This window comes from Oncorhynchus clarkii, chromosome 24 (assembly GCF_045791955.1).
Source record: "Oncorhynchus clarkii lewisi isolate Uvic-CL-2024 chromosome 24, UVic_Ocla_1.0, whole genome shotgun sequence".
Taxonomy (NCBI): Eukaryota; Metazoa; Chordata; class Actinopteri; order Salmoniformes; family Salmonidae; genus Oncorhynchus; species Oncorhynchus clarkii.
The window spans coordinates 25796157-25822125 of NC_092170.1; the positions used below are offsets into that span (position 1 = coordinate 25796157).

The 25969-nt window shown below is 45.2% G+C and overlaps 1 protein-coding gene across 7 annotated transcripts in view; it reads right to left on the reverse strand.

Moving 5' to 3' along the window:
• Positions 1-784: 784 nt before the first annotated feature.
• LOC139383202 (unconventional myosin-XVIIIa-like) overlaps positions 785-25969 on the reverse strand; it is a 198639-nt gene continuing 173454 nt past the window's right edge. For 5 of the 7 annotated variants that reach the window (XM_071127665.1, XM_071127663.1, XM_071127666.1 and 2 more), the window contains 9 exons: positions 23871-23987; positions 23251-23334; positions 18502-18639; positions 17037-17222; positions 16663-16802; positions 15616-15660; positions 7634-7753; positions 4451-6007; positions 785-3262 (listed from right to left, as the gene is read on the reverse strand). In XM_071127665.1, coding sequence (XP_070983766.1) covers positions 4459-6007; positions 7634-7753; positions 15616-15660; positions 16663-16802; positions 17037-17222; positions 18502-18639; positions 23251-23334; positions 23871-23987 — 2379 coding nt within the window. In that variant the 3' untranslated portion in view covers positions 785-3262; positions 4451-4458. The remainder of the gene's footprint in view (positions 3263-4450; positions 6008-7633; positions 7754-15615; positions 15661-16662; positions 16803-17036; positions 17223-18501; positions 18640-23250; positions 23335-23870; positions 23988-25969) is intronic. The other 2 variants (XM_071127667.1, XM_071127664.1) reach the window with 1 other exon arrangement.

A 25969-nucleotide genomic window follows, 5' to 3' on the forward strand; every position in this document is an offset into this window, starting at 1 on the left:
TGCTGCACTGTGCTTCTAGTTACATAAGGAGCAGTACTTGGCTATCTGCTGCACTGTGCTTCTAGTTACATAAGGAGCAGTAGTTGGTAATTTGATGCACTGTACTCTTAGTCAAGTACTGCTCCTTATGTAACTATCTGCTGCACTGTGCTCCTTGTTACCTGAGGAGCAGTACTTGACTATCTGCTGCACTGTGCTTCTAGTTACATAAGGAGCAGTAGTTGGTAATTTGATGCACTGTACTCTTAGTCAAGTACTGCTCCTTATGTAACTATCTGCTGCACTGTGCTCCTTGTTACCTGAGGAGCAGTACTTGACTATCTGCTGCACTATGCTCTTAGTTACACAAGGAGCAGTACCAGGCCATCTGCTGCACTGTGCTCCTAGTTACATAAGGAGGAGACTATTATTTCTGTCAGTGACTAACTAGGATGCAATCTTAATCTTTTGGGACATACAGTTACTGTGGTGGTTGTGGCTACTCCCACACAGTAAACAAGGTTTCCCTGCTAATAGCTGTTGTGTTGAAGATGATGAATACATGGTAGGCTAAACACTGTAATAGTGCCGGGTCTCTCCTTTGCTGTATAGTGAATCCCTCCATCTGTCCTCAGACTAAAAACCATTTGCCATGAAATGTTCATAAGAGAGGGAACAGATTTCTTTGAAAACAAGATAAAGGTCATAGTCAATATGAACTCGTGTTCCTGTTTTGAAAGGCCTCAGAGTCAGGGTCAGTGATACTGTTGACATTTCTCAAAGCTGCAGGAAACATCAAAGTGGATGCATGAGAGAACAGAATTTATTTATCTTTTCCTTTCATTTATTTTTTTCCACAGCATGCCCTCCAGAAATGTTTAGTACAAGACTATTTTCTAATGTGCATATTTAAGTCTGAAAAGAGAGACCGGAGCTTGGAGGCTGAAACACCAATGCAGAAAATATCAAACAAAAACCCACAGATAGAAGAAAATTACAGTCTGGAGTCATCATTTATTTACAATATATTAAACTGTAATGCAAAATTATTACTTATAACAAGTGGTCATTTTGTTCAATAACGAAAATAAACATGAACTATTTTGAAAGCTAGTATGAATCAATACAGATATTTATACAGTCCGCAATGTGTACAGTCCGCAATGTTATGTTCACTAATTTCTTTGTTTTCATTTTTCCCCCAGGTGTTTTATGATGACTCAGGTTTAAGAGTATCATATAACGACATCATAAAACAGAAAATTCCTTTTAAAAGTCACGTTGACTGCATAGAGCAGGGTTTCCCACACGCGGTCCTGGTTTAGTGTTTCCCCTGCACTACACAGTGGATTCAAATCACCAACTCATCATCAAGCTTTGATTAGCTCAATCCGCTGTGTAGTGCTGGGGCAAACACCAAAAAATACACCCGGCGGAGGAGCAGGACCGAGTTTGGGAAGCCCTGGCATAGAGAACAAGGGGATGTGATAGACGAGTGTCTTTAAAAATCATGTGTAATACAATCACACCAAACTTATCCCTTCACGCAGAGTATCAACAAAATCCTTTCGGCCCCACTTGCCATGTACAGATGGATAATACACATTTTGGCAGGCCTGCTAAATTCATTAACGCTAATTCATAAATACTAAAGAGACAGCCGAAGGGTTCATTGTAACGCCAAGCAACCGTAAAAGTGTGGGTCTTTAATATCTTCCTGGTTAAACTGTTGCGCTGTTATAAAGGGTAGCATTGGTTCAGGACAGAATACTGATGAATCCTACATGACAAATAGGCTTCAGAAACACTGAAAAGGATTTGAATGCATTATATCCCGTTTACAGAGTGGTGGATTTAACATGCTGGTTGAGGAGACCTAATCCTCACCATGTGTAATCCAGTATGGTATGGTCCAAATGTGGGTGTTGAAGGAGATATAAACTAAAGACAAACCACCATAAAGCGTGGTGTTGAATATCATTCCCTTTGGAAAGCAAAGCACATCAAATGGAGAGAAAAAACAAGTGAAAAGCATAAGAACAACAACAACCACAATGACAGAGAGAAAAAAACAGCTGAGCCAAAGACCCTCCCCCAAAAGCATTTCTGCAAAGTACTTAGTTCAATTCAAGTTGAAATCATATGAGACAAAGCATTTCATAGGATACACTACACTCAAACCTCCTGGAAATCATGTCCTTGATGGCAGCACTCTTGAAAACAAATTCTAATTCTAGATTAAAAAAGGAAGAGAAAGGACTGAAGTTTCATCACAAGCAGTTTGGTGCTGCAGCTCTCTTCTGTTGTCTTCCCGTTAGGCAAAAACAAGTAATAAAAAAACAAGCAGATGAGCCGATGAAAGCGTCTTTGTTCGGTGTGGCGCAGCGTGGCACTGTAGACAGAATCTAAGCACAGCTGTGTGGGTGCCAGCTGTAGAGGACCCTACTTATATCAACGGCACTTCTCCCAAAAATAAACTCTGGTCTTTTTTTTTACCAGGACGAGCAAATAGGAAATAACACAGTGTACACACCTAGTTGCAACAAAGGCTTTTTTGGTATTTATTTTCTCCCTCTTTTTTTCTTGTTTTTTTTCTTTCTTGTCTCCCAATGCAGTGATAAAACATCAGGGAACATAGCTACAGTTCCTTGGCTCAGTTACAACCATGATCATGATCAAATCTAGGAAGGAGGAGGCGATGGCTCCAGCCAAGCAGCAGCTGTCCTCATGCAGCTAGCAGAGACAAGAAAGACAAGTCATTATTAATGGAGGTGCTGTTCAACTGGAGGGGCCAGATCCAAGATGGAGACACACAGTCACATGTGACTGGTGAAATACATTAAGACAGGGATGGCCCAGTGGAGTGGAGTGAGAGAAACCATTGGTGTTGTGTACTGTACACTGATGTACTATGGCACCTTCTCTAGACCTTAGCAATGCAAGCTGTTTTGTAATAGAATAATAATAATGACAGTCATAGTATCATTGCCATGTTGCAGGGTTAGAAGAACAGAGTGGTTGTGAGAGTGTGCACGTGTGTGATAACAGCACAGTGAGTCCAATCATGCACCACTGGGGCCCTCTCAACATGCAGCCTGTGTTGGCTGGTGTGTGTGTTAACTACGTTGTCTCAGAGGGCTTGTCTTCACTGTCACTGTTGTTCAGGTAGCTGCCGCGTGTATATCTGGAGCGGTAGGACCCTCGAGACGCACCACCTTCTTTTTGTTCTTCCTCCTCTTCTTCCTCAGATTTGTCCGAGCAGAAACGTCTTCGGCTAGGAGGACTGGAAGGACAGAGAAAGAAAAAGGATCAAAAGACAACTCCTGAGGATAGTTGGGACACAGTGGGGCACGATCATTACCAAACATCGATCCAATGTTCTTATCCTTTATGTAATGTTAGACATTATAAATGTACACAAACACATGCACGGATGCATACTACCGTAGCTTTAGTCAGAAAACTAAAGTAGGTCCATTTGTATACCATTTTTTTAACAAAAAAACGAACTTATTCCACAGAGAGAATGTGATGGATTCTGGTTCTGGTTTGTGGTTGAATGAATCTGCTATGCACTGTGGCTTCCTCTCCAAAAACAGAAGAATGGCACACCTACCGTGCACTGGCTGGCTTCAGTACCCTCTCTCTGTCATTAGATAGTCTTCCTGCAGCCTACCGCTATTGCTAGTCTGAACAGGATTTAACATTCAGGCCTGCTTAAATAATGCAAACCTAGTGTTAATTACTGTCAATCGGGCATCTAAAAAGAACTTGCTGCTTGTGTAAATCGATGCAGTGGGTCTAATTACGGCCAGAGTTAATGGGGCTGCAGGGGAAATCTATGGTGGCCGTCTTAATTGACGACCCCTGGTATTTTCTTATTTCCGGGGCCATAAATCAGGCTGATGTTTGGGTGGAGAACTAGTGAGCAGCACTACGGCTACACCCAAGTCAGCTTTGTCTTTTCCTCCGATCTAAGCCCCTGCTGCTAGGCTAATCGGCATTGTAATGCATCCACAACACGCTTATCTCTCTCCCTCATCCCCACCCCCTCTCTGAATTACAGCAGTGCAAAGCAATGTCACAATGATTGCCATTGAAGAGATGCAAATTCAAATTGCTTTCTGATGAGCTCTCGTGAATTAAGGACCTCAATTAGTATTTAGGAATTGAGAGTGTAAATAGAAAACAAAAATGTCTTAAGATGAGCCAAGTGAAATTGTACATCTCTACAGTAATGATGATGCACTGTTGAAGCACTAACAGGAATAGGTCAAGTAAGTCAAAGTGATGCATCATTCATAACACAACTGATGTGGTATTAGGCTTTCAAAAGGTGACTGGATATTTAGGTTATATTATATTGTACTCAGGAGAGGATTGACTGAGCAACCTCTCTCTGTGGTTAGACCACAACACCATGCAGTGGACACACTCCTACACTCCACACCAGGCAACAGGCATCACCTACTGCCAGCCTCAGTCACTGTCCCGTCTGTACAGATACTTCATCATCAGGTTGTCCACTTTCTTCTTCCTATTCTTCTCCTCCTTCTTGTTAGGAAGGGGCTGCCCTTCAGCAAGCCTCCCCGCCTCCCTCTCCCCCTCTGGGCTAGAGGCCTGGCGGCCAGGGGCTCTCTTCACACTGTTGGTGCTTTTGTAGGAGATGGTAGAAGCACCAGAGCTGGAGCTAGACTCTGAGTCAGACTCTGAATCCAAGGATGAGGATGAAGAAGAGGACTCCTTTTTGGACATCTTTTTGGACTTCTTGCCTTTGTTCTTGGAGCTGCCCTTCTTGCTGCAGCGGTCATCATCGGAGCCGTCTGACTCGGAGCTGTGGCTCCTCTTCTTCTTCTTCTTGCCTTTGCTCTTCTTTCCACTGTGGCTGCGGCTGCAGCTGCGGCTGCTCATACTGCTGGAGGACCTCCTACAATCCACGGCCGACGCTGAGCGTCTCAGACTGCTGGTGCTGCGCCCGCTGTCCGCCTCCCTGTCGCCTCTCCCCCTAACGCTAAGCACACTCTTCCTGTCGTCCTCTGTGTCGTCCTCTTTCCTCCCTGCCTCGGCCTCTGAGTCTTCCAGGCTGGTGCGTTTGAACTTGATGGGTTTGAAGTTGAGCACCTCGTTGATGGCCTTCTCCAGGTCGGGGTCCAGGTAATTGCGGTGGCTGACGGTGGCCGGCTTGACGTCCGAGGTGTCAGGGAGCTCGTCATCATCTCTGTAGGAGCGGGCGGGTGGCGGGGGCATGGACAGGCTGCGTCCCGAGGAGGAGTGGGGGCTGTAGGCCGTGGAGCGCTCAGTGAAGGCCACGCTGTGCCCGTCCTCCATGTCATCAAACTCGCTGAGGCGGCAGCTGCGGAAGTCAGATATGCGTGAGTCAGCACGGCTTACGCTGCCAGGGCTCCTGCCCCCAGAACGACGACTAAGAGAGGGGCTGCTGGAGCAGCGACCACTTCTTCCATATGACTCGTCCGTACGGTGTGCGGAAGTGCTGCGGCGGCTCAGGGGACTGGACATACCCAGGCTGATGCTCGACTTGGTGTCGTCCTCTGGGCTCAGGCCACAGCGCGTGGTGGCAACGCAGGCCCGGCTGGGGGCCATGGAGGACACGGTGGACTCTTTGTCGAAGTCCCCCCAGCGGCTGTCCATGCCCTTCCTAGCCCTGCTGGTGGCTTCAGTGTAGGCCTGGGAGATAACTGAGCCACGGTCATCATCATTCCCAGTCTGGGACTTCCTCCAGGAGCTGGAGCTGACTGAGTAGGAGTCACCCTGGGGTGAGGAGCATTTGGGCTTGGCCTTACGGAAGGAGGTGATAGACTCCTGGGAGTCCTGTTCCTTCTTGAGGGAACTGAAGAGGGAGCTGTCGTCCCCTTTACCTCTGATGGAGTCATTGATGTTGGAGCGCTTCCTGTAGCTCAGGGAACTCATCGCAGACACTGGCCTGCTCTGATCTACCTCTTTCTCGTTGCCCTCTTTGTTAAACTCTTTCCACTCTTTCCCTTCCTTTGCGTCTACGTTTACGGCAAATCTAGAAAGAGGGAGGGAGGGAGGAGTGGCAGGACAGAAAAAAGTTGAAGTAGATGGAGGAAGTGGAAGAGGAGGAAGAGAGAAATAATGATAGATGAATTACAAACTTAAAAAGGAGAGATGAATGATAGGAATAAACAGGAATAAGATGAGCATATATTGAACTTAGCAGGAAGAAAGTAAAGACAAGTAGATATAACAATGATTCAAACTAATGTGGGTTAGAGAATGTCTGTTTGAATTCACAACTTCAACACAGAAAAAAAACAGATGCACAAGATACAAATTTAAGATATGTACTGACTCGAGAAATACCCTCAAACAAAATGTCTTGTTCAAATCAATTCCTTTATGCAAAATCAAAGTCTCTGTTTTGAACTAGTTTAGTAGGGGGGGTATTCATTTGAATTTCATGTGTGTAAATGTTAGAAATAATTATAGTCAAGCATCTCATTGTGGTTAAATATGTTGAGTGATTCAGCAAGAGAGCTGGACACGCACTTCCCATATGTGTGTGTTTCCGTCTTAACCAACACACAGAACTGAGATCAAGGAACTGAGCCCTCCTGAAGGAAGGGAAGATGTCTGTGGGGACACACAGTTACGAGAGATTTAAAAACTCTTACAAGTATTTCAAAGTTGTGAGCAGCTGAAGTGGGGGTGTGGGACAGACAAATCTAGGGCAATCGAAGCTGTCAGACACATCCATTAATCTCAGGGAGAGGGGAGAACGGGAGAGCGAGGAAGAGGAGGGGGGAAAGAGGAGGGGTGTAGGTATGCATGCCAGCTGGCCACTGGGCATGTCGATAAAACTGCCAGGGAGGCGGCTGTCATCAAGGCAGTGACAATAAAAGACAAAGAGGCTGGAGGAAACACCAGTAATAATAATAATAACACCTCCCTATGTCTAGCCAAGTGTTCCAGTCTAATTGTTTTATCTGCATTGGGAGCTAAGTGCTAGGCTGGACGACGTCAACATCCTGATAGGGGGGGACTGGACACTAAAACCAGTTTGGGCTGCTCTGTAAGCAGGGGGAATGTGCGTGTGTGTGATAAAGAAGCAGTGGTGAAGACAGGACCATAGTGGTGAAGACAGGACCATAGTGGTGAAGACAGGACCATAGTGGTGAAGACAGGACCATAGTGGTGAAGACAGGACCATAGTGGTGAAGACAGGACCATAGTGGTGAAGACAGGACCATAGTGGTGAAGACAGGACCATAGTGGTGAAGACAGGACCATAGTGGTGAAGACAGGACCATAGTGGTGAAGACAGGACCATAGTGGTGAAGACAGGACCTTAGTGGTGAAGACAGGACCTTAGTGGTGAAGACAGGACCTTAGTGGTGAAGACAGGACCTTAGTGGTGAAGACAGGACCTTAGTGGTGAAGACAGGACCTTAGTGGTGAAGACAGGACCTTAGTGGTGAAGACAGGACCTTAGTGGTGAAGACAGGACCTTAGTGGTGAAGACAGGACCTTAGTGGTGAAGACAGGACCATAGTGGTGAAGACAGTACCATAGTGGTGAAGACAGGACCATAGTGGTGAAGACAGGACCATAGTGGTGAAGACAGGACCTTAGTGGTGAAGACAAGACCTTAGTGGTGAAGATGTGCCATACTGACCTGGAGCTCTTGAGGCTGCCGTCATCTGAGAGGTTCTTGGTAGATCCCTTGTTTTTGGACAGCCAGGACTTGACCCCGTCCACACAGTCTTCAATCTCCAAGTCAGATGAGTCTCCCTCACTGTGTGGAGGGGAGGGACAAAACACAACATCAGTGGGAGGACAGGGTGGGAGTAGAGGAAAAGAGAGGTGGGGAAGAGCTGAAAGAGTGATGGAGAAAATGTATAAAGAGGAAGAGGGAGAGGAGATGGAGGGAGGAGTGAGAGAGGGATGGAGTGAAGTTGAAGAGAGAAGGAGAGGGGGAGAGAAGGATTCTGTAGTATTGGAAGTTAGTGAGGCAACCAAGGAGGACCACATAATTGAATTAGGAGAGAAGACAATAGAAAACCACATGCACTAGACCACAGGAGCTCTAGGAAACACACACATCGCCGCACTTGTTGTCACTGTTAGGAGTGTTATCACTGTGGCCCTGTGGTTAGTTGGCAATGGGGCACAGTTTGTCCCCCAAAGAGGACTCAATTCCATTCACTCTGATCCAAAGCCACTCAAGTTAAGGTGGAGCACAAGGAGAGAGACCAGGAATGGGATGAAGTGGAAAGTGAAGAGAATGGGCACAAAACCTAGGATTTTCACTTTCATCTCACCCACTTATCTATTCCCTCCACAGCCCCCAAAGTTGCGGTTGAGCTCTTGACAAAATGATTTGGTGCACAGCTTGGGTGCTGAGCTGTTTTCTCTCTAAATTATCATTATGGCGTCGACAGACTACTGCGAAGCGTGAGGAGAAATGGAGGGTTGTCAGAAATTTGACACGGTTGAAAAGAGCATGACACTCATTAAGTGCCGTCAGAGCCCAATGCTCATGTGGTGCTGCGAAATTAAGGTGTTACAGCTTAATAATAAAACTGAGACATCGATCGGGGGTGGTTCAAAATCTCCACATCTGCTTTTAAAAACCTCTTATCTTGCTGTGGAGTAGAGAGAAAATAGCTTTTTCAGGACGTATACTGCACAAGACCCACCAGCACATACAGTAGCTACAATTAAAATCGTTAAGAGGCAGAGATACAAAAGCATCCCCTGATCATAGAATGGTCATAACTAGGCAGCTCTGTTTTAAACTGTACAATAACTTCAAATACTAGGCACTAAGATGGCAGTGTTTATAAGGGAAGGAGAAGGTTGGGAGTCGAGATAAAAGCATTTCTCTAGGAGGGAAGCTGTAATTAACTTTGCAGGCCATTCCTGGCCTATTTGACAATGTGGGGACGTTCAGTGAGAATTGTTATTGTGACAGAGTGAGCGGATGGCTTTGGCACAGAGGCCTTGTCAATATAGGGGCAAAGAAAGAATGAAGGAGACCTGGGAAAAAACAAGCTAAAGTTAGCTAACCGGTGCAGACAATTCAATGACTGTTAACTCATCTCCTCTCCTCCGAGATAAAACAAAAAAATATACAGTGGGGCAAAAAAGTATTTAGTCAGCCACCAATTGTGCAAGTTCTCCCACCATACTTTGCAAATAAATTCATAAAAAATCCTACAATGTGATTTTCTGGATTTTTTTCTTCTCATTTTGTCTGTCAGTTGAAGTGTACCTATGATGAAAATTACAGGACTCTCTCATCTTTTTAAGTGGGAGAACTTGCACAATTGGTGGCTGACTAAATACTTTTTTGCCCCACTGTATATATATATAGAAAAATCTCTTCTATTTGTGTCTTTGTTGGGCTTTGCGAGTCAACTCCTCCCCAGCCTCTTAAGATTTGTCTTTTATCCATTCACTTATCTGCCAACATACTGCTTTGAAGAACTATCGCCGCCCCAGGAATACTAAGAGCACTGATGTTGCTTTAAAGAAAGAAAAAAATCGAAAAACCTAAATTGTTTAAGAATCTTTTTTTGGGGAAGGCTGGCATTTTTTTCTCTTGACCCTGATTACATCACCAGGGAAAAATTACATTAGCTGTCATTATGCAAAATCAATGTCAAAAACCCTCCGTACAAAATAGTCAAAAATGCATTAATTCAAGGAGAGAATTTCCTTAAGCACTAATTTTTTATTCATTTATACAAGTACAATCCTGTTGAGATTCAAATGTTTTTGGGGGGTGAAGGAGACCTGTCCACGACTTGAAGGATGTGCTTCTCTTTCCCCTTGTGCATTTTGTCCAAGGAGGAGCCAGTGGGTAAATGGAGGTGATGCATTCAGATCACAAAGGCCTTCCTTCCCCCGGGCCGGGGCCAAAACAAACCGACGGGATGACGGACCCTTTATAATCGAGCGCTTCACACATGGTGTCACACACGATTTATATCCTTGACCGCCATACCATTAGTTAAGCCGTGCCGAGAGCCCAGGGGAGGCAAACAAACACAGCGTGTGGAGGGAGACATTAATTGTCTGTGACAATCTGCCTCCATTGGTTGTACATCTCTGTTACACACTATTACATTCATCATTAGCTCCTATGGATCCTCTTCTGCTTCCTCCGCCCTGCTCCTCCTTGATGTCCCTGAGTCTTACAAGCGTCTGTGTTGATGTTAAGAGCATTTGGGCTTTTATTAGGCAGCTCAGCCTAGACAGCAGCTTCCTATGGGGGTTCAACACAGCCAGCCAGCCAGGCATCAAATCAAATCAACTTTTATTTGTCACATACACATGGTTAGCAGATGTTAATGCGAGTGTAGCAAAATGCTTGTGCTTCTAGTTCCAACAGTGCAGTAATATCTAACAATAATATCTAACAGTAATATCTAACAAGTAATCTAACAATTCCCCTAACAACTATCTAATACACACAAATCTAAAGGGGTGAATGATGTACATGTAAGTATATGGATGAGCGATATAGGTGCAATAGATGTATATACTGTACTTTATACCATGTGATTAGAGTAATGTAAGATATGTAAACATTATTAAAGTGGCATTATTTGGAGTGCATTGCATTAAGTGACTAGTCATCCATTTATTAAAGTGGCCAGTGATTGGGTCTCAATGTAGGCAGCAGCCTCTCTGAGTTAGTGATGGCCTTGAGTTAGTCTGATGGCCTTGAGATAGAAGCTGTTTTTCAGTCTCTCGGTCCCAGCTTGATGCACCTGTACTGACCTTGCCTTCTGGATGGTAGCGGTGTGAAAAGGCACTGGCTCGGGTGGTTGATGTCCTTGATGATCTTTTTGGCCTTCCTGTGACATCGGATGCTGTAGGTGTCATGGAGAGCAGGTAGTTTGCCCCCGGTGATCAGTTGTGCAGACCGCACCACCGTTTGGAGAGCCTTGCGGTTGTGGGCTGTGCAGTTGCCGTACCAGGCTGTGATACAGCCCGACAGGATACTCTCGATTGTGCATCTGTAAAAGTTTGTCAGGGTTTTGGGTGACAAGCCAAATTCCTTCAGCCTCCTGAGGTTGAAGAAGCGCTGTTGCGCCTTCTTCACCACACTGTCTGTGTGAGTGGACTATTTCAGTTTGTCTGTGATGTGTACGCCGACGAACTTAAAACTTTACACCTTCTCCACTGCTGTCCCTTCGATGTTGATAGGAGGGGGGGGGTGGACTGGGATAGTGAGCAATTGAATATGTCCGTAAACACACCAGCTGGTCTGCGCATGCTTTGAGGACGCGGCTAGGGATGCCATCTGTGCCAGCAGCCTTGTGATTGTTAACACGTTTAAATGTTCTACTCACGCCAGCCACGGAGAAGGAGGGGGGGGGGGGGGGGGGGGGGGGTGCAGTCCTTGTTAGTTAGGCCTCGACGGTGGCACTGTATTATCCTCAAAGCGGGCAAAGAAGGTGTTTAGTTTGTCTGGGAGCGTGATGTCGGTGTCGGTGCCGTGGCTAGATTTCTTTTTGCAGCCCGTGATTTCCTGTAGACCCTGCCAAGAACCTCGTGTCTGAGCTGTTAAATTGCGACTCCACCTTGTCCCTGTACTGGCATTTAGCTTGTTTGATTTCCTTGCGGAAGAAATAGCTAGTCTGTTTATATTCAGACATATTCCCAGACCTCTTTCCATGGTTAAATGCGGTGGATCGCGCTTTCAGTTTTGCTTGGATGCCGCCATCTATCCACGGTTTCTCGTTAGGGTAGGTTTTAATAGTCACAGTCTTTATAAAACACACTCACCGAGTCATCGTATAGGTCGATGTTGTTCTCTGAGGCTGACATATTCCAGTCCGAATGATCAAAACAATCTTGAAGTGTGGCTTCTGATTGGTCGGACCAGCGTTGAATGATTCTCGTCACTGGTACATCCTGTTTGAGTTTCTGCCTATAAGACGGAAGGAGCAAGATGGCGTTGTGGTCAGATTTGCCGAAGGGAGGGCGGGGGGGCTTTGTATTGCTTCGCGGAAGTCAGAGTAGCAGTGGTCAAGGGTATTGCGCATGCGGTAGTGCAATCAATAACTGGAAGAATTTAGGTAGACATGTTCTCAAATTTGCTTTGTTAAAATCCTCAGCTACAATTAATGCAGCCTCAGTATATATGGTTTCCAGATTGCATATAGTCCAGTGAAGTTCCTTGATGGCCGGCTTGGTGTCTGCTTGAGGGGGAATGTACACAGCTGTGACTATAACTGACAAGAATTCTCTTGGTAGGTAAAATGGCCGGCACGTGATTGTAAGGAATTCTAGATCAGGTGAGCAAAAGGACTTGAGTTCCTGTATGTTGTTATGATTACACCATGAGTCGTTAATCATAAAGCATACACCGCAGCTCTTCCTTTTCCCAGAGGTGTTTATCTCTGCCGGCGCGATGCATGGAGAAGCCCGGTGGCTGAACCAATTCCGACAACATATCCCGAGAGAGTCATGTTTCCATGAAACAGAGGATGTTACAATCTCTGATGTCTCTCTGGAAGGCAACCCTTGCTCGAATTTCATCTACCTTGTTATCAAGAGACAGGACATTGGCTAGTAATATTCAGGAGCGGTGTGCGATGTGCATGTCTACGGAGCCTGGACGGGTGGTAATTGTAATTGTAATTTTTTTACCCCTTTTTCTCCCCAATTTCATTATATCCAATTGGTAGTTACAGTCTTGTCCCATCACTGCAACTGCCCTATGGACTAAGGAGAGGCAAAGGTTGAGCGCCTCCGAAACACGACCCTGCCAAACTGCACTGCTTCTTGACACACTGCTCGCTTAACCTGGTAGCCAGCCGCACCAATGTGTCGGAGGAAACACTGTCCAGCTAGGCCCGCCAGAAGAAGTCGCTAGATTTCGATGAGACAAGAAAATCCCGGCCAAACCCTCCCCTAACCTGGGCGACGCTGGGCCAATTGTGCTCTGCCTCATGGGTCTCCCGGTCACGGCCAGCTGTGGCACAGCCTGGGATCAAACCAGGGTCTGTAGTGACGATGCAATGCAGTGCCTTAGACCGCTGCGCCACTCGGGAGGCTCATAATACAGAGATCTGAGGTGCAGTTAAACTCTTACTTGACAGATTCACCACTTGGATTTGTTGCGTTGCTGGCTCCGGGCGCGGTGGCTGGTCCTCATGGCGTTGTTGCTCTTGGTAGTGACGTCTGTGGTCTGGTTGTGGAGAATGTTGTCATGTCCTGTTGTCGGTAAGGTCTACAGACGGCTTTGGATCCATGGCGTCCCCCTAAAAAAAGAGGACTGTGAGCCAGAGGGGGAGTGGCCATGTGCAGTAACAGCTGGTGTTTCCTCTTCACTTGAGCATGTGTAATCAGTAGAGGAGCCACAAAACAGTCCTAACTGTCACGTCTGCTCCCCCTATTCCCTCCCCTTGGCGCTTTAGGGCACCAGGTTGCCCTGCATCACGCACTCCTGCCCTGCATCACGCACTCCTGCCCTGCATCATGCACACCTGCCTTCCATCACGCACACCTGCCTTCCCTCGTCACGCGCATCAGGGTTATTAGACTCACCTGGACTCACTTATCACCTGTTTATTTCCTTCCCTATATTTGTCAGTCCCCAGCTCTGTTCCCCACTGCTGCTTTGTATTGTTTTAGTCTTTAGTGTTAGTTTGCTGACGCTGTTCCTGTCTCGTTCCATGTCCGTTATTTATTAAATGTTTTACTCCCCGTACCTGCTTCGTCTCTCCAGCGTCATCTCATGTGACACGTGATTTTATTGATTTTACATGTGATTTTATTGATTTTACATGTGATTTTATTGGGTAATCGGGCGCAGGTTGGGGTTCAGCAAGTAGGAGACTGCGTTGACTGCGTATCCCTTTGGTATTTGTGGATCTTGGCTGCTTTAAGGTCCTCTTGGAGTGCTTTGGTCGTCTCTTTGAGTGTGCAGTTGTGTCTGGTGTCAAACTCTCCAGTACAGTATGTCCTTGATGGAGACAATTATAGTATCCAATTCGGCCTTAAACATTTGTTAGGATGGCGCACCATCGGTTGTTAAAGTCCTTGTTCTCTGTAAAGATAGCTGATGCCTTTTGAATGCGCAATACTTTTGGGACTCTCTTGTTGTGGCAATATTCTGAAAGCGTACCTACATGTAATTCTAGGTGTGCAACTTCTTTTGTTTTTCAACTTTCGGCCAGTCAATTGTCAATTATTTCTATGTATTATATACATGCCCATCCAACAAAACTTTGTTATCAAATCAGTAGTTATTATTGCCATTACTGCCTAGTACTGAACAACATAAAAGACATTGTTAGGATTCAATAACAAAAACCCTGGAAAAAACAGCTGGGGTCTCTCATCCAATTACTCCCTAAAAAGACGAACTTCCCAACACCACATTCTCTGCTGTAATACGCAAGTGTTGTTCAAGCCCATCATTAAAGGTAGACTCAGCTAAATGATGTTGCCACGAGCAGCACCACAGATATTGAGATGAGCGAGATGCAAGACTTGACTTTCAGACAGTCACATACAGTAGCTGTGCATGTGCATGGGTTTGCTTCATTCTGTTCACAGTGTGGCATCCACAGGAACAAAACAGTGGAGAAGTTGAGCCTCACGCTTCAACGCTCTTAGTTGTTGCGAAAAATGACCCACTATGCTGTTTACTTTCTGCATCGACGTCATATCGCGGAGTCTACCTTTAACATTCAGAACACATTCTACTTTAACAAAATGCAGCACTTTACAATACTGCTTAACAAGGGTTGAACAGCAGGAACGTCAGTAACTACTGTAAGGGCACATGGACATGGGACTGGAATGGCCCAGACCCAAAGGTTAACACTGCATGTGAGCCACTTTCCAGACGAGCAGAGAGCTTTTTGTAAGACATTTGAGGGTTCTGCATTATATAGTGAGTGTAAAAGATTCATGAGGAACACACCATTTGTCTTTCCGTCGTCAGAGGCAGACAGTCATATCTCACATCCACCCCAGAGCAAAGCTCTGAAATATTCAATAGGCCCTGAGAGCGGGCGTGCAGCCTCTGGGCAAAGAACGCTGTTCAAACAAGGCACAGCGGTGTCCAACAGAACCCCCGGAGGACACGCTGGGACAGCAAACACAAGGGGAGAAAGGAAGTAGGGTTCTCACTGGAAAGGTCCAAGAACTGAGCCCTGGTGGACACCACATGACACTTACCCAGCGATGGATGCTTACTACGGCAGTTAGATATTATATATATTACCGCAGTTTAAGGCGTTACTCAATGAATAACCACACAGACACTCTGGGGAAGGGGTTGTTTATGCTTGGTTTAGAAAAGCATGTTGTCAATGGCATTCATGCAGTTCAGCATGTGGCCTCATGCAATGAAGAGTGTAGCAAATTAGGCTATGGGGGAATAGCTGAGCCCTGGAATAACGATGCAGTATCACTGAGCTTGTTCGTTGAATGGTATCCCATAGTTAAGTCCTTATGAAGTGACATATGGACTATGCCGTAAGTCATAAACTTGAACTTATATGAGATGGCTTGAACATGGACAATATATCTGCTGCTTGATATTGCATCCTTTCCAGTGAAGGGCATCAGACTATTCCAAAATAGCATTTAAAACAATGTCAAACAACACAAGCTCCAGTTCCTCACGTTTTGTTCCTTCTTTTCTGATACTTTGTCACCATGTCTTGTAAACTGGTCATGATGATGGATGAAAGACAGAGACACAAAGAAAGAAAGAATACAAACACAAAACAAACAGAAGAGAAAAGTGAGACAGGAAATGGGTAGGTACAGTCCAAGTAAACCAAAAGAATGTGATGAATAGGCTAATGCTTGAAGGATCTAAAACCTAAATCATTGTGGATATCATGGCTGATGTGGTGGTGATGACCATATATATCCTATTCAATTACTAGTATTCTAATTCTATGATGATGACCCTGTGGTTCTATTAAAGATATTTCCTCCCAGTGGGAGAGATTCAAGCGCTGCATATTGCTGGGTTACTGACTCAGCACACCACATCATCCTGATCCCAATCCTGTTACCGCGTAGAGAAGAAAGAGTACACACTATACTCAAACCTGACTCACAGAGGGAAGAAAGGCCTTCTCCCCGGGACTGCACTCATAAACAAACAAATAAACAAACAAGGCTCGGCAGGAGCAGAGAGCGAGTAAATAAATAAGGAACGGGAGGAGACGGAACTCGATTTCACTGACGTAGCTTTAGCTAGCTGCCTATCTCACCGAATACAGGAAACAAAGAATATATATATTTTTAAAGGCCTGAAAATTAAGCCCAGCAGTTTTCAGCACATAAATCTTTCATATTGTGTGAATAAGAAAAGACAGAGTCGGGGGAGAGTTCTCTCTGATTGCTTTATCCAAGGCCTCTTTCAATGGAACATCCATCCTGACTGGGTCATTCTCTCTCTCCATCTCTCTCTCTCTCTCCGTCGCTCTCGTCGTCTTCCTACCATCTCTTCTGCTGAGTTTATCTACAGTTTAACTGTGTAACAGTAGCTGCTCTCTATGCTCAGTGCGTGCTGACGAGCTGACACTTGCTGTCATGAGAGGACATGAGGTAAATTAATTATATTAAGTGAATTTATATGTTTGGGCACTAAATAGACAGCTATACCTATTGTATTAGGTTAATGTATATGTCCAGGCACAAAATAGACAGCTATACCTGCTGATGAGGTCCTCGTTGCCGTCACTCTCCATCTCGTCCTCGATGGCGGCCTGGAGGTCACCAATCCTCTTGAAGGCTAGTTTAAGGTCCGCCTGCAGGCTCTGATTGGCTGCCTCCAAGCTTTCAATATCCATTTCCTGTCGGAAGAGAGTGAGACACTCTAAGCTAAGGTCCCAGCATTACACCTACATCAGACCATTTCTGAAGTCTCTTTTGTCGTTCTCATTTTTCTGAATGTCTAATAATCCTGAACAAAGCAAGGTTGATGGGAACTGCAGCCGTTATTTCATATCTTCAAAGCGCCCCACTGTAAAAAGGCAGTCTGTACAGCGCCCCAGTCCCCTCGACCCATTTGTGACTTTGGGTCTTACCAGCTCATGTTTCTTGCGGCTGGCCTCTCCCTCCTTCTTGGCCAGTTCTCCCATCTCCTCCTTGATATCTCTGATCTGTCTCTGGAGCCGCTTGTTCTGCTCCTTCTCCCGGGTCTCGCTGGTGCTGCGGTGATCCCGCTCCTCTGTTAGCTTCTCAAGGTTCTCCTTTAGACGGGCCACCAGGCTCTGAATGACCAACAGCAGACAGGGACCATGTTAGAAGAAACACTGCACTCACAGTCTACATCTGGCACAGGTCAGAGACCGTATCATGCATGCAGCTATGAGAGATACTCCATATCTAAAATAGGATTCAGTTGAGGAAAAACCTACACCAAAAAAATCTAATCATATTGTATCGGTCACATGCGCCGAATACAACAGGTGTAGACCTTGCCTTGAAATGCTTACTTACAAGCCCCTAACCAACAATGCAGTTCAAGAAATTAACTTAGTTGCTTTGAGATATTCCCCAAGTAAGGGCAAGAAACTACTAATTAAATAGAGTCTACTTGCTAAACATTGTTCTGCTACATACTGTATTTGCTCCGCAGAAGAATGCTCCAGCATTTCATATGAGCACATACAGCAACTTCAATGCACTGAAAAGGCTGAATCCAGCCTCCACTAATGCTAAACAGCCATTAGCCTCCAGCCTTGTCGATGTTTCACACTGTGAGTGGGTGAGTTCTGCTCTCTGCCCTCTCAGATGTTTATTGATTGGCCTCCTATAGTTTTCTGTCTACCAGAAATATCCAGCCACTCACAGTGGTTTCAAATGCCATGAGTAGCAACAAGACATGGCTAAATACGACCTTAAAACCCCTTATAACTTTGGACGTATCCTTCCCAGAACTGAACAATTCTTAGTTGGTCTTTCTATTATTCCATCCAGTGGAGAACATTGACAGAGAGGGATTCTCTGAGAGAGTTTTACTTTTAGATTGGAGTTAAAGCAGTGTGTCTGGCTGTCTGCACATTGATGGTAATTACAAGTCCAAAAGTTGCAAATGCAGAGATGCATTTGTCTGAGGGGAAGAAAATGGATTTCTATTTTTCCCTGGCTGTGTGTGAACAGTAACCTTTATCCTTCACTTAAATGTTTGTCGCAGGCAATATCACAATGTCATTTGAAACTGACAGAATAACAAATTATTTTGTGGAGTGAATATAATATGAGCTAGTCAGAGGACAAACATAGCAGAAGGCATTATCTAACTGTGATATGCTAACAGTCTAAGTTAGAAGGTTATGAGGCTGAATCCAGCACTAAAAATATAAATAACCGTTTGTGAGGTGGCAAAACTTGCATGGTGGAGGTGGTGGGAGTCAATCGTCCCTCACTTCAACCACTGGGCAATTCTCCCCCCCCCCCCCCCACACACACACACACACTAGACAGGCCGCCAGGCGCAACCAACGCTCCTTTTCTAGAATGCCCCTCAGCCCCCCTGCATGCTCTCACCTCCAAGCGTTTGACCTGTGTTTTCTCAAACTCCATCTTGGTCTCCATCTCTCGGATCTTCGCCTCCTGCCTGCTGACCAGGGACTTCTCGACCATAGACGTCTCCTGGAACTCCAGCTGGCTCTGCAGTGCCGAGAGCTGAGGGAGTGAAACACAGGAGTAGGAACACACAAACAAGGAAGGGTTTTAGAAAGAACAACATACCGTAGCAGAAACAAACTGCCACCATACAGTATATTATGTTAACTCAGCAAAAAAAGAAATGTCCTTTACCAAGTCAACTGCTTTTATTTTCAGCAAACTTAACAGGTGTAAATATTTGTATGAACATAAGACTCAACAACTGAGACCTGAACAAGTTCCACAGACATGTGACAAACAGAAATTGAATAACGTGTCCTTGAACAAAGGGGGGTCAAAATCAAAAGTAACAGTCAGTATCTGGTGTGGCCACTAGCTGCATTAAGTACTGCAGTGCATCACCTCCTCATGGACTGCACCAGATTTGCCAGTTATTGCTGTGAGATGTTACCCCACTCTTCCACCAAGGCACCTGCAAGTTCCCTGACATTTTTGGAGGGAATGGCCCTAACCCTCACCCTCCGATCCAACAGGCCCCAGAATGAGCAATGTGATTGAGATCCGGGCTCTTCGCTGGCCATGGCAGAACACTGACATTCCTGTCTTACAGGAAATCACGCACAGAACAGCAGTATGGCTGGTGGCATTGTCATGCTGGAGGGTCATGTCAGGATGAGCCTGCAGGATGGGTACCACATGAGGGAGGAGGATGTCTTCCCTGTAACACACAAGCTCAGTCCGATGATGCTGTGACACACCGCCACAGACCATGACGGACCCTCCACCTCCAAATCGAACTCTCTCCAGAGTACAGGCCTTGGTGTAACGCTCATTCCTTCGACCGTAAACGACTGTTTCCCATGCTTGTTCAATGGACCATAAACAATGAATGAACATGCACCGGTGGAACGGTCGTTAAGACACTAACAGGCAATTAAGGTCACAGTTATGAAAACTTAGGACACTAAAGAGGCCTTTCTACTGACTCTGAAAAACACCAAAAGAAAGATGCCCAGGGTCCCTGCTCATCTGTGTGAACGTGCCTTAGGCATGCTGTAAGGAGGCATGAGGACTGCAGATGTGGCCAGGGCAATACATTGCAATGTCCGTACTGTAAGACACCTAAAACAGCGCTACAGGGAGACAGGACGGACAGCTGATCGTCCTCACAGTGGCAGACCTCGTGTAACAACCCCTGCCCAGGATCGGTACATCCGAACACCACACCTGCGGGACAGGTACAGGATGGCAACAACAACTGCCCGAGGTACACACACCAGGGCTTTAGGCCTGAGGGCTACTCTCTTTATTCACACCAGGGCCTTAGGCCTGAGGGCTACTCTTTATTCACACCAGGTCCTTAGGCCTGAGGGCTACTCTCTTTATTCACACCAGGGCCTTAGGCCTGAGGGCTACTCTCTTTATTCACACCAGGGCCTTAGGCCTGAGGGCTACTCTCTTTATTCACACCAGGGCCTTAGGCCTGAGGGCTACTCTTTATTCACACCAATGGCCTTAGGCCTGAGGGCTACTCTCTTTATTCACGCCAGGGCCTTAGGCCTGAGGGCTACTCTTTATTCACACCAGGGCTTTAGGCCTGAGGGCTACTCTCTTTATTCACACCAGGGCCTTAGGCCTGAGGGCTACTCTTTATTCACACCAGGGCCTTAGGCCTGAGGGCTACTCTTTATTCACACCAGGGCTTTAGGCCTGAGGGCTAATCTATGAGCCATGCACCTCTGTCATTTCACACCTCTACTGGGTGCTTTTCACATCTCTACAGTGGGTCCAGATCCAAATCAACCTTCCTCTTTAGGAGTAACCCGGGCTCTCTCGATTGAGTGGTTCAGAGTTTTAACATAGTTCAGACCAGGATAGGGATTCAAACACCGGACTTTGTTACATGCACTACATACAGTGGGGCAAAAAAGTATTTAGTCAGCCACCAATTGTGCAAGTTCTCCCACTTAAAAAGATGAGAGAGGCCTGTAATTTTCATCATAGGTACACTTCAACTATGACATACAAAATGAGAAAAAAATTCCAGAAAATGTCATTGTAGGATATTTAATGAATTTATTTGCAAATTATGGTGGAAAATAAGTATTTGGTCAATAACAAAAGTGTATCTCAATACTTTGTTATATACCCTTTGTTGGCAATGACAGAGGTCAAACGTTTTCTGTAAGTCTTCACAAGGTTTTCACACACTGTTGCTGGTATTTTGGCCCATTCCTCCATGCAGATCTAATATAGAGCAGTGATGCTTTGGGGCTGTTGCTGGGCAACACGGACTTTCAACTCCCTCCAAAGATTTTCTATGGGGTTGAGATCTGGAGACTGGCTAGGCCACTCCAGGACCTTGAAATGCTTCTTACGAAGCCACTCCTTTGTTGCCCGGGCGGTGTGTTTGGGATCATTGTCATGCTGAAAGACCCTGCCACGTTTCATCTTCAAAGCCCTTGCTGATGGAAGGAGGTTTTCACTCAAAATCTCACGATACATGGCCCCATTCATTCTTTCCTTTACACGGATCAGTCGTCCTGGTCCCTTTGCAGAAAAAGCCCCAAAGCATGATGTTTCCACCCCCATGCTTCACAGTAGGTATGGTGTTCTTTGGATGCAACTCAGCATTCTTTGTCCTCCAAACACGACCAGTTGAGTTTTTACCAAAAAGTTATATTTTGGTTTCATCTGACCGTATGACATTCTCCCAATCTTCTTCTGGATCATCCAAATTCTCTCTAGCAAACTTCAGACAGGCCTGGACATGTACTGGCTTAAGCTGGGGGACACGTCTGGCACTGCAGGATTTGAGTCCCTGGCGGCATAGTGTGTTACATATGATAGGCTTTGTTACTTTGGTCCCAGCTCTCTGCAGGTCATTCACTAGGTCCCCCCGTGTGGTTCTGGGATTTTTGCTCACCGTTCTTGTGATCATTTTGACCCCACAGGGTGAGATCGAGGGAGATTATCAAATGGTCTTGTATGTCTTCCATTTCCTAATAATTGCTCCCACAGTTGATTTCTTCAAACCAAGCTGCTTACCTATTGCAGATTCAGTCTTCCCAGCCTGGTGCAGGTCTACAATTTTGTTTCTGGTCCTTTAACAGCTCCTTGGTCGTGGCCATAGTGGAGTTTGGAGTGTGACTGTTTGAGGTTATGGACAGGTGTCTTTTATACTGATAACAAGTTCAAACAGGTGCCATTAATACAGGTAACGAGTGGAGGACAGAGGAGGTCTGTGAGAGCCAGAAATCTTGCTTGTTTGTAGGTGACCAAATACTTATTTTCCACCATAATTTGCAAATAAATTCATAAAAAATCCTACAATGTAATTTTCTGGATTTTTCCCCTCATTTTGTCTGTCATAGTTGAAGTGTACCTATGATGAAAATTACAGGCCTTTCTCATCTTTTTAAGTGGGAGAACTTCAGCCAATTGGTGGCTGACTAAATACTTTTTTGCCCCACTGTATCTATTACTCAAAGCGTAGATACGTGCCCCTGACTGAATTGCTTTTAATTATTTCTAAAAGTTGCTCCGCTGTTTCAAAGCAGAGAAACTATTTGTTAGGAATAATAATTTCCTGAATATTGACTTTGGGACGTACATCGAGGTCAGACGAAGACTTTTTGTTTAATCTGAAACCAATGTAGCTAAACTAACAACTAGACTTATGCCCTCCAGTCCAACTCAAGTCTTTAAATAGGCCTAAAGTAACCTTCAAGGAAATAAAATATTACCGTTTTAAAACATACTGACTATATATTTATTCTTAATATTCTTGTATTTCGATGTGAATTGAAAGAAACTGTCCTTTACAAGCTCCTGTATGAGGGAGCCCCTGGGTGTACATTCAATAAGATGACAGCTTCCCTGCCATAATGACTGACTAGAGAGAGAGAGAGAGTGAGTGGAAGAGAGAGAGAGCAAGCCAGAGATGGCGGGGGAGAGAGAGTGAAAGGGGGATTCGGACACTGCCCTCATAGCCTGATGTTGATGATAGACGACCCCCCCCCCCCCCCCCCCCCACCCCCCTCAGCAACAGTGGGGATAATTGTTCCGAGGCCAGGGTCTCTGATGGTTATCACCAGACTGGAGCGCCACAATGTGAGTGTCACGCTACAACACAAATGTCCCGTGTCTGGGTCGGATTATGGGGCAACAGACAGAGAGAGGTAAAGGTATTACAGGTTTGATCCCCTGCAGGGTCACCTTGATTTGATAAGAAAAGGCACACAGACTGTGACCACACAACACTGTTCCACAATGAAATCACTACGACTGAAGGGTGCGTATGTTAAAGCTGGGGACTACTAAAGCCAAATGCCACATCATTGCCACTGGGCACCGTGACAGACAACAGTCCGACAGACGTTCTCTATCTTCAACTGCCAAACAGAGTCGACAATTTTGGTTATTCTGATAGACACATCTCTAATAAGACACATTGATTATCCCATGTCAATCATTTGTAAGGACTACCATGCAAAGAGAGGAGATAGGGGTTGAGGACTTTAAATTCCATGAGGCAGATGACTTATGTCAGCTAGCTAGTCCTGCTCAATGAGTCCCATTATGTTGTTCTAAGTGCAGACAAAGTGATGCATTAGGATAGCACTGTCTATCCCTATACCCTCCCAGCTGTGTCCTAGTGAACTGTACCTTCTCCTGGACATCCTGCTTCTCCTTGAGGGCCTCCTCCAGCTGGGCTTGTAGGTCAGAGATCTGGGCTAGGTTCTGGGTTGACTACACACACACAAACAAGCTACTGGTCAGTCTGATCTCTACAGTGTATTGCATCATGTTTACTTTAAGTAGCACAGTACAACATATTATATTCCTCCCCATTTGGTCTAAACAGCTAAAAAACAGATTGATAAACAACCATAAACAAACATGTTGATGGGACCATGTCACAGCGACATATTTTTAAAAGCAAGAGTAGGGAGGGGAGACATCAACACACCGCATTTCAATGTGACCTGTGTGAAATGAAATATTAGAGATTAGTGCTTTTTTTCTGCTACATGAAGCGCTCCGCATAGCGAGCCCAGGGGAACAGCTGTCTCACTTTAGACGGGATACATTCATTTGCAGCTAGTAGAAGCAGATCACTCATATTTCCATCAGTGTCAGCCAGACAGAGCTCACTTTTCATCTCCACTTGATAGCAAACTGCTCTACACAGTTACATTAACACTAATGGAGAGCACTAAGCTGATGCCAAATACTATTTACACCATTGAAATAATGCAGAATGACCCTTGCATTGTGTGTGTTACCTGGACGACAGCTGACTTGTGCTTCTTCATGAGCTCGTTCATATCCTCCTGGTCCTCCTCCATACGAGACTGAAGATCATTCTTCTCCCTCAGCAGCCTGCTCAACTGCTCTTCCAGCTGAGAGAGACAAACAGAGAGAGAGAGACACACAGAGAGAGAGACACAGACAGAGAGAGAGAGACACACAGAGAGAGAGAGAGAGACAGACAGACAGAAAGAGAGAGAGAGAGAGACAAAGAGAGAGAGAGACACAGAGAGAGACACAGAGAGAGAGACACAGACAGAGAGAGAGAGACACACAGAGAGAGAGAGAGAGACAGACAGACAGAAAGAGAGAGAGAGAGAGAGACAAAGAGAGAGAGAGACACAGAGAGAGACACAGAGAGAGAGACACACAGAGAGAGAGAGAGAGACAGAGAGAGAGAGAGAGAGACACAGAGACAGAGAGACACAGAGACAGAGAGACAGAGAGGGAACAGACATTGAGTAAAGCCAGTGTGTCTGTGTACACTACCGTTCAAAAGTTTGGGGTCACTTAGAAATCTCCTTGTTTTTGAAAGAAAAGCCAATTTTTTTGTCCATTAAAACAACATCAAATTGATCAGAAATACAGTGTAGACATTGTTCATGTTGTAAATGACTATTGCAGCTGGAAACGGCATATTTTTAATGGAATATCTACATAGGCATACAGAGGCCCATTATCAGCAACCATCACTCCTGTGTTCCAATGGCACATTGTGTTAGCTAATCCAAGTTTATAATTTTAAAAGGCTAATTGATCATTAGAAAAACCTTTTGCAATTATGTTAGCACAGCTGAAAACTGTTATCCTGATAAAAGAAGCACAACACCAGTCTCAACGTCAACAGTGAAGAGGCGACTCCGGGATGCTGGCCTTCTAGGCAGAGTTGCAAAGAAAAAGCCATATCTAAGACTGGCCAATAAAAATAAAAGATTAAGATGGGCAAAAGAACACAGACACTGGACAGAGGAGCTCTGCCTTGAAGGCCAGCATCCCGTAGTTGCCTCTTTACTGTTGACGTTGGGACTGGTGTTTTGCGAGTACTATTTAATGAAGCTGACAGTTGAGGACTTGTGAGGCGTCTGTTTCTCAAACTAGACACTATAATACACTATAATAATGTACTTGTCTACAGCAACTGAAAAGCCTGCAACACTTAAAAGAGCTGCAGCAAGATTCGGAATGGGTAGCAAGGAATAAGTTAGTCCTACATATTTCCAAAGCTAAAAGCACTGTATATGGGACAAATCATTCACTTAAACCCTAAACCTCAACTACATCTCGCAATGAATAATGTGGAAATTAAGCAAGTTGAGGTGACTAAACTGCTTGGAGTAACCCTTGATTGTAAACTGTCATGGTCAAAACATACTGATACAACAGTAGCTAAGATGTGGAGAGGTCTGTCCATAATAAAGCACTGCTCTGCCTTCTTAACAACACTATCAAGGCAGGTCCTACAGGCCCTGGTTTTGTCGCACCTGGACTACTGTTCAGTCGTGTGGTCAGGTGCCACAAAGAGGGACTTAGGAATATTGCAGTTGGCTCAGAACAGGACAGCACGGCTTGCCCTTAAACGTACACAGAGAGCTAACATTAATGACATGCATGTCAATCTATCATGGCTCAAAGTGGAAGAGAGATTGACTTCATCACTACTTGTTTTTGTAAGGACAAGCTGAATGGACACCCAACCATACCCCACAAGACATGCCACCAGAGGTCTCTTCACAGTCCCCAAGTCCAGAACAGACTATGGGAGGCACACAGTACTACATAGAGCCATGACTACATGGAACTCTATTCCACATCAGGTAACTAATGCAGCAGTAGAATCAGATTTAAAAAAACATGTACCTTAAAAATACACCTTATGGAACAACAGGCACTGTGAAGAGACACACACAAAGGTACAGACACATTCATACGCACACATTGTGAGATTGTTGTATGGTGCTATTAAACATCTTGTATTGTATATATGTAGTAATAATGTTAGATGATACTGTTTTATCTTTTGTTTTATATGTTATGTAAGTGCTTCAATGTGTTTGGACCCCAGGAAGAGTAGCTG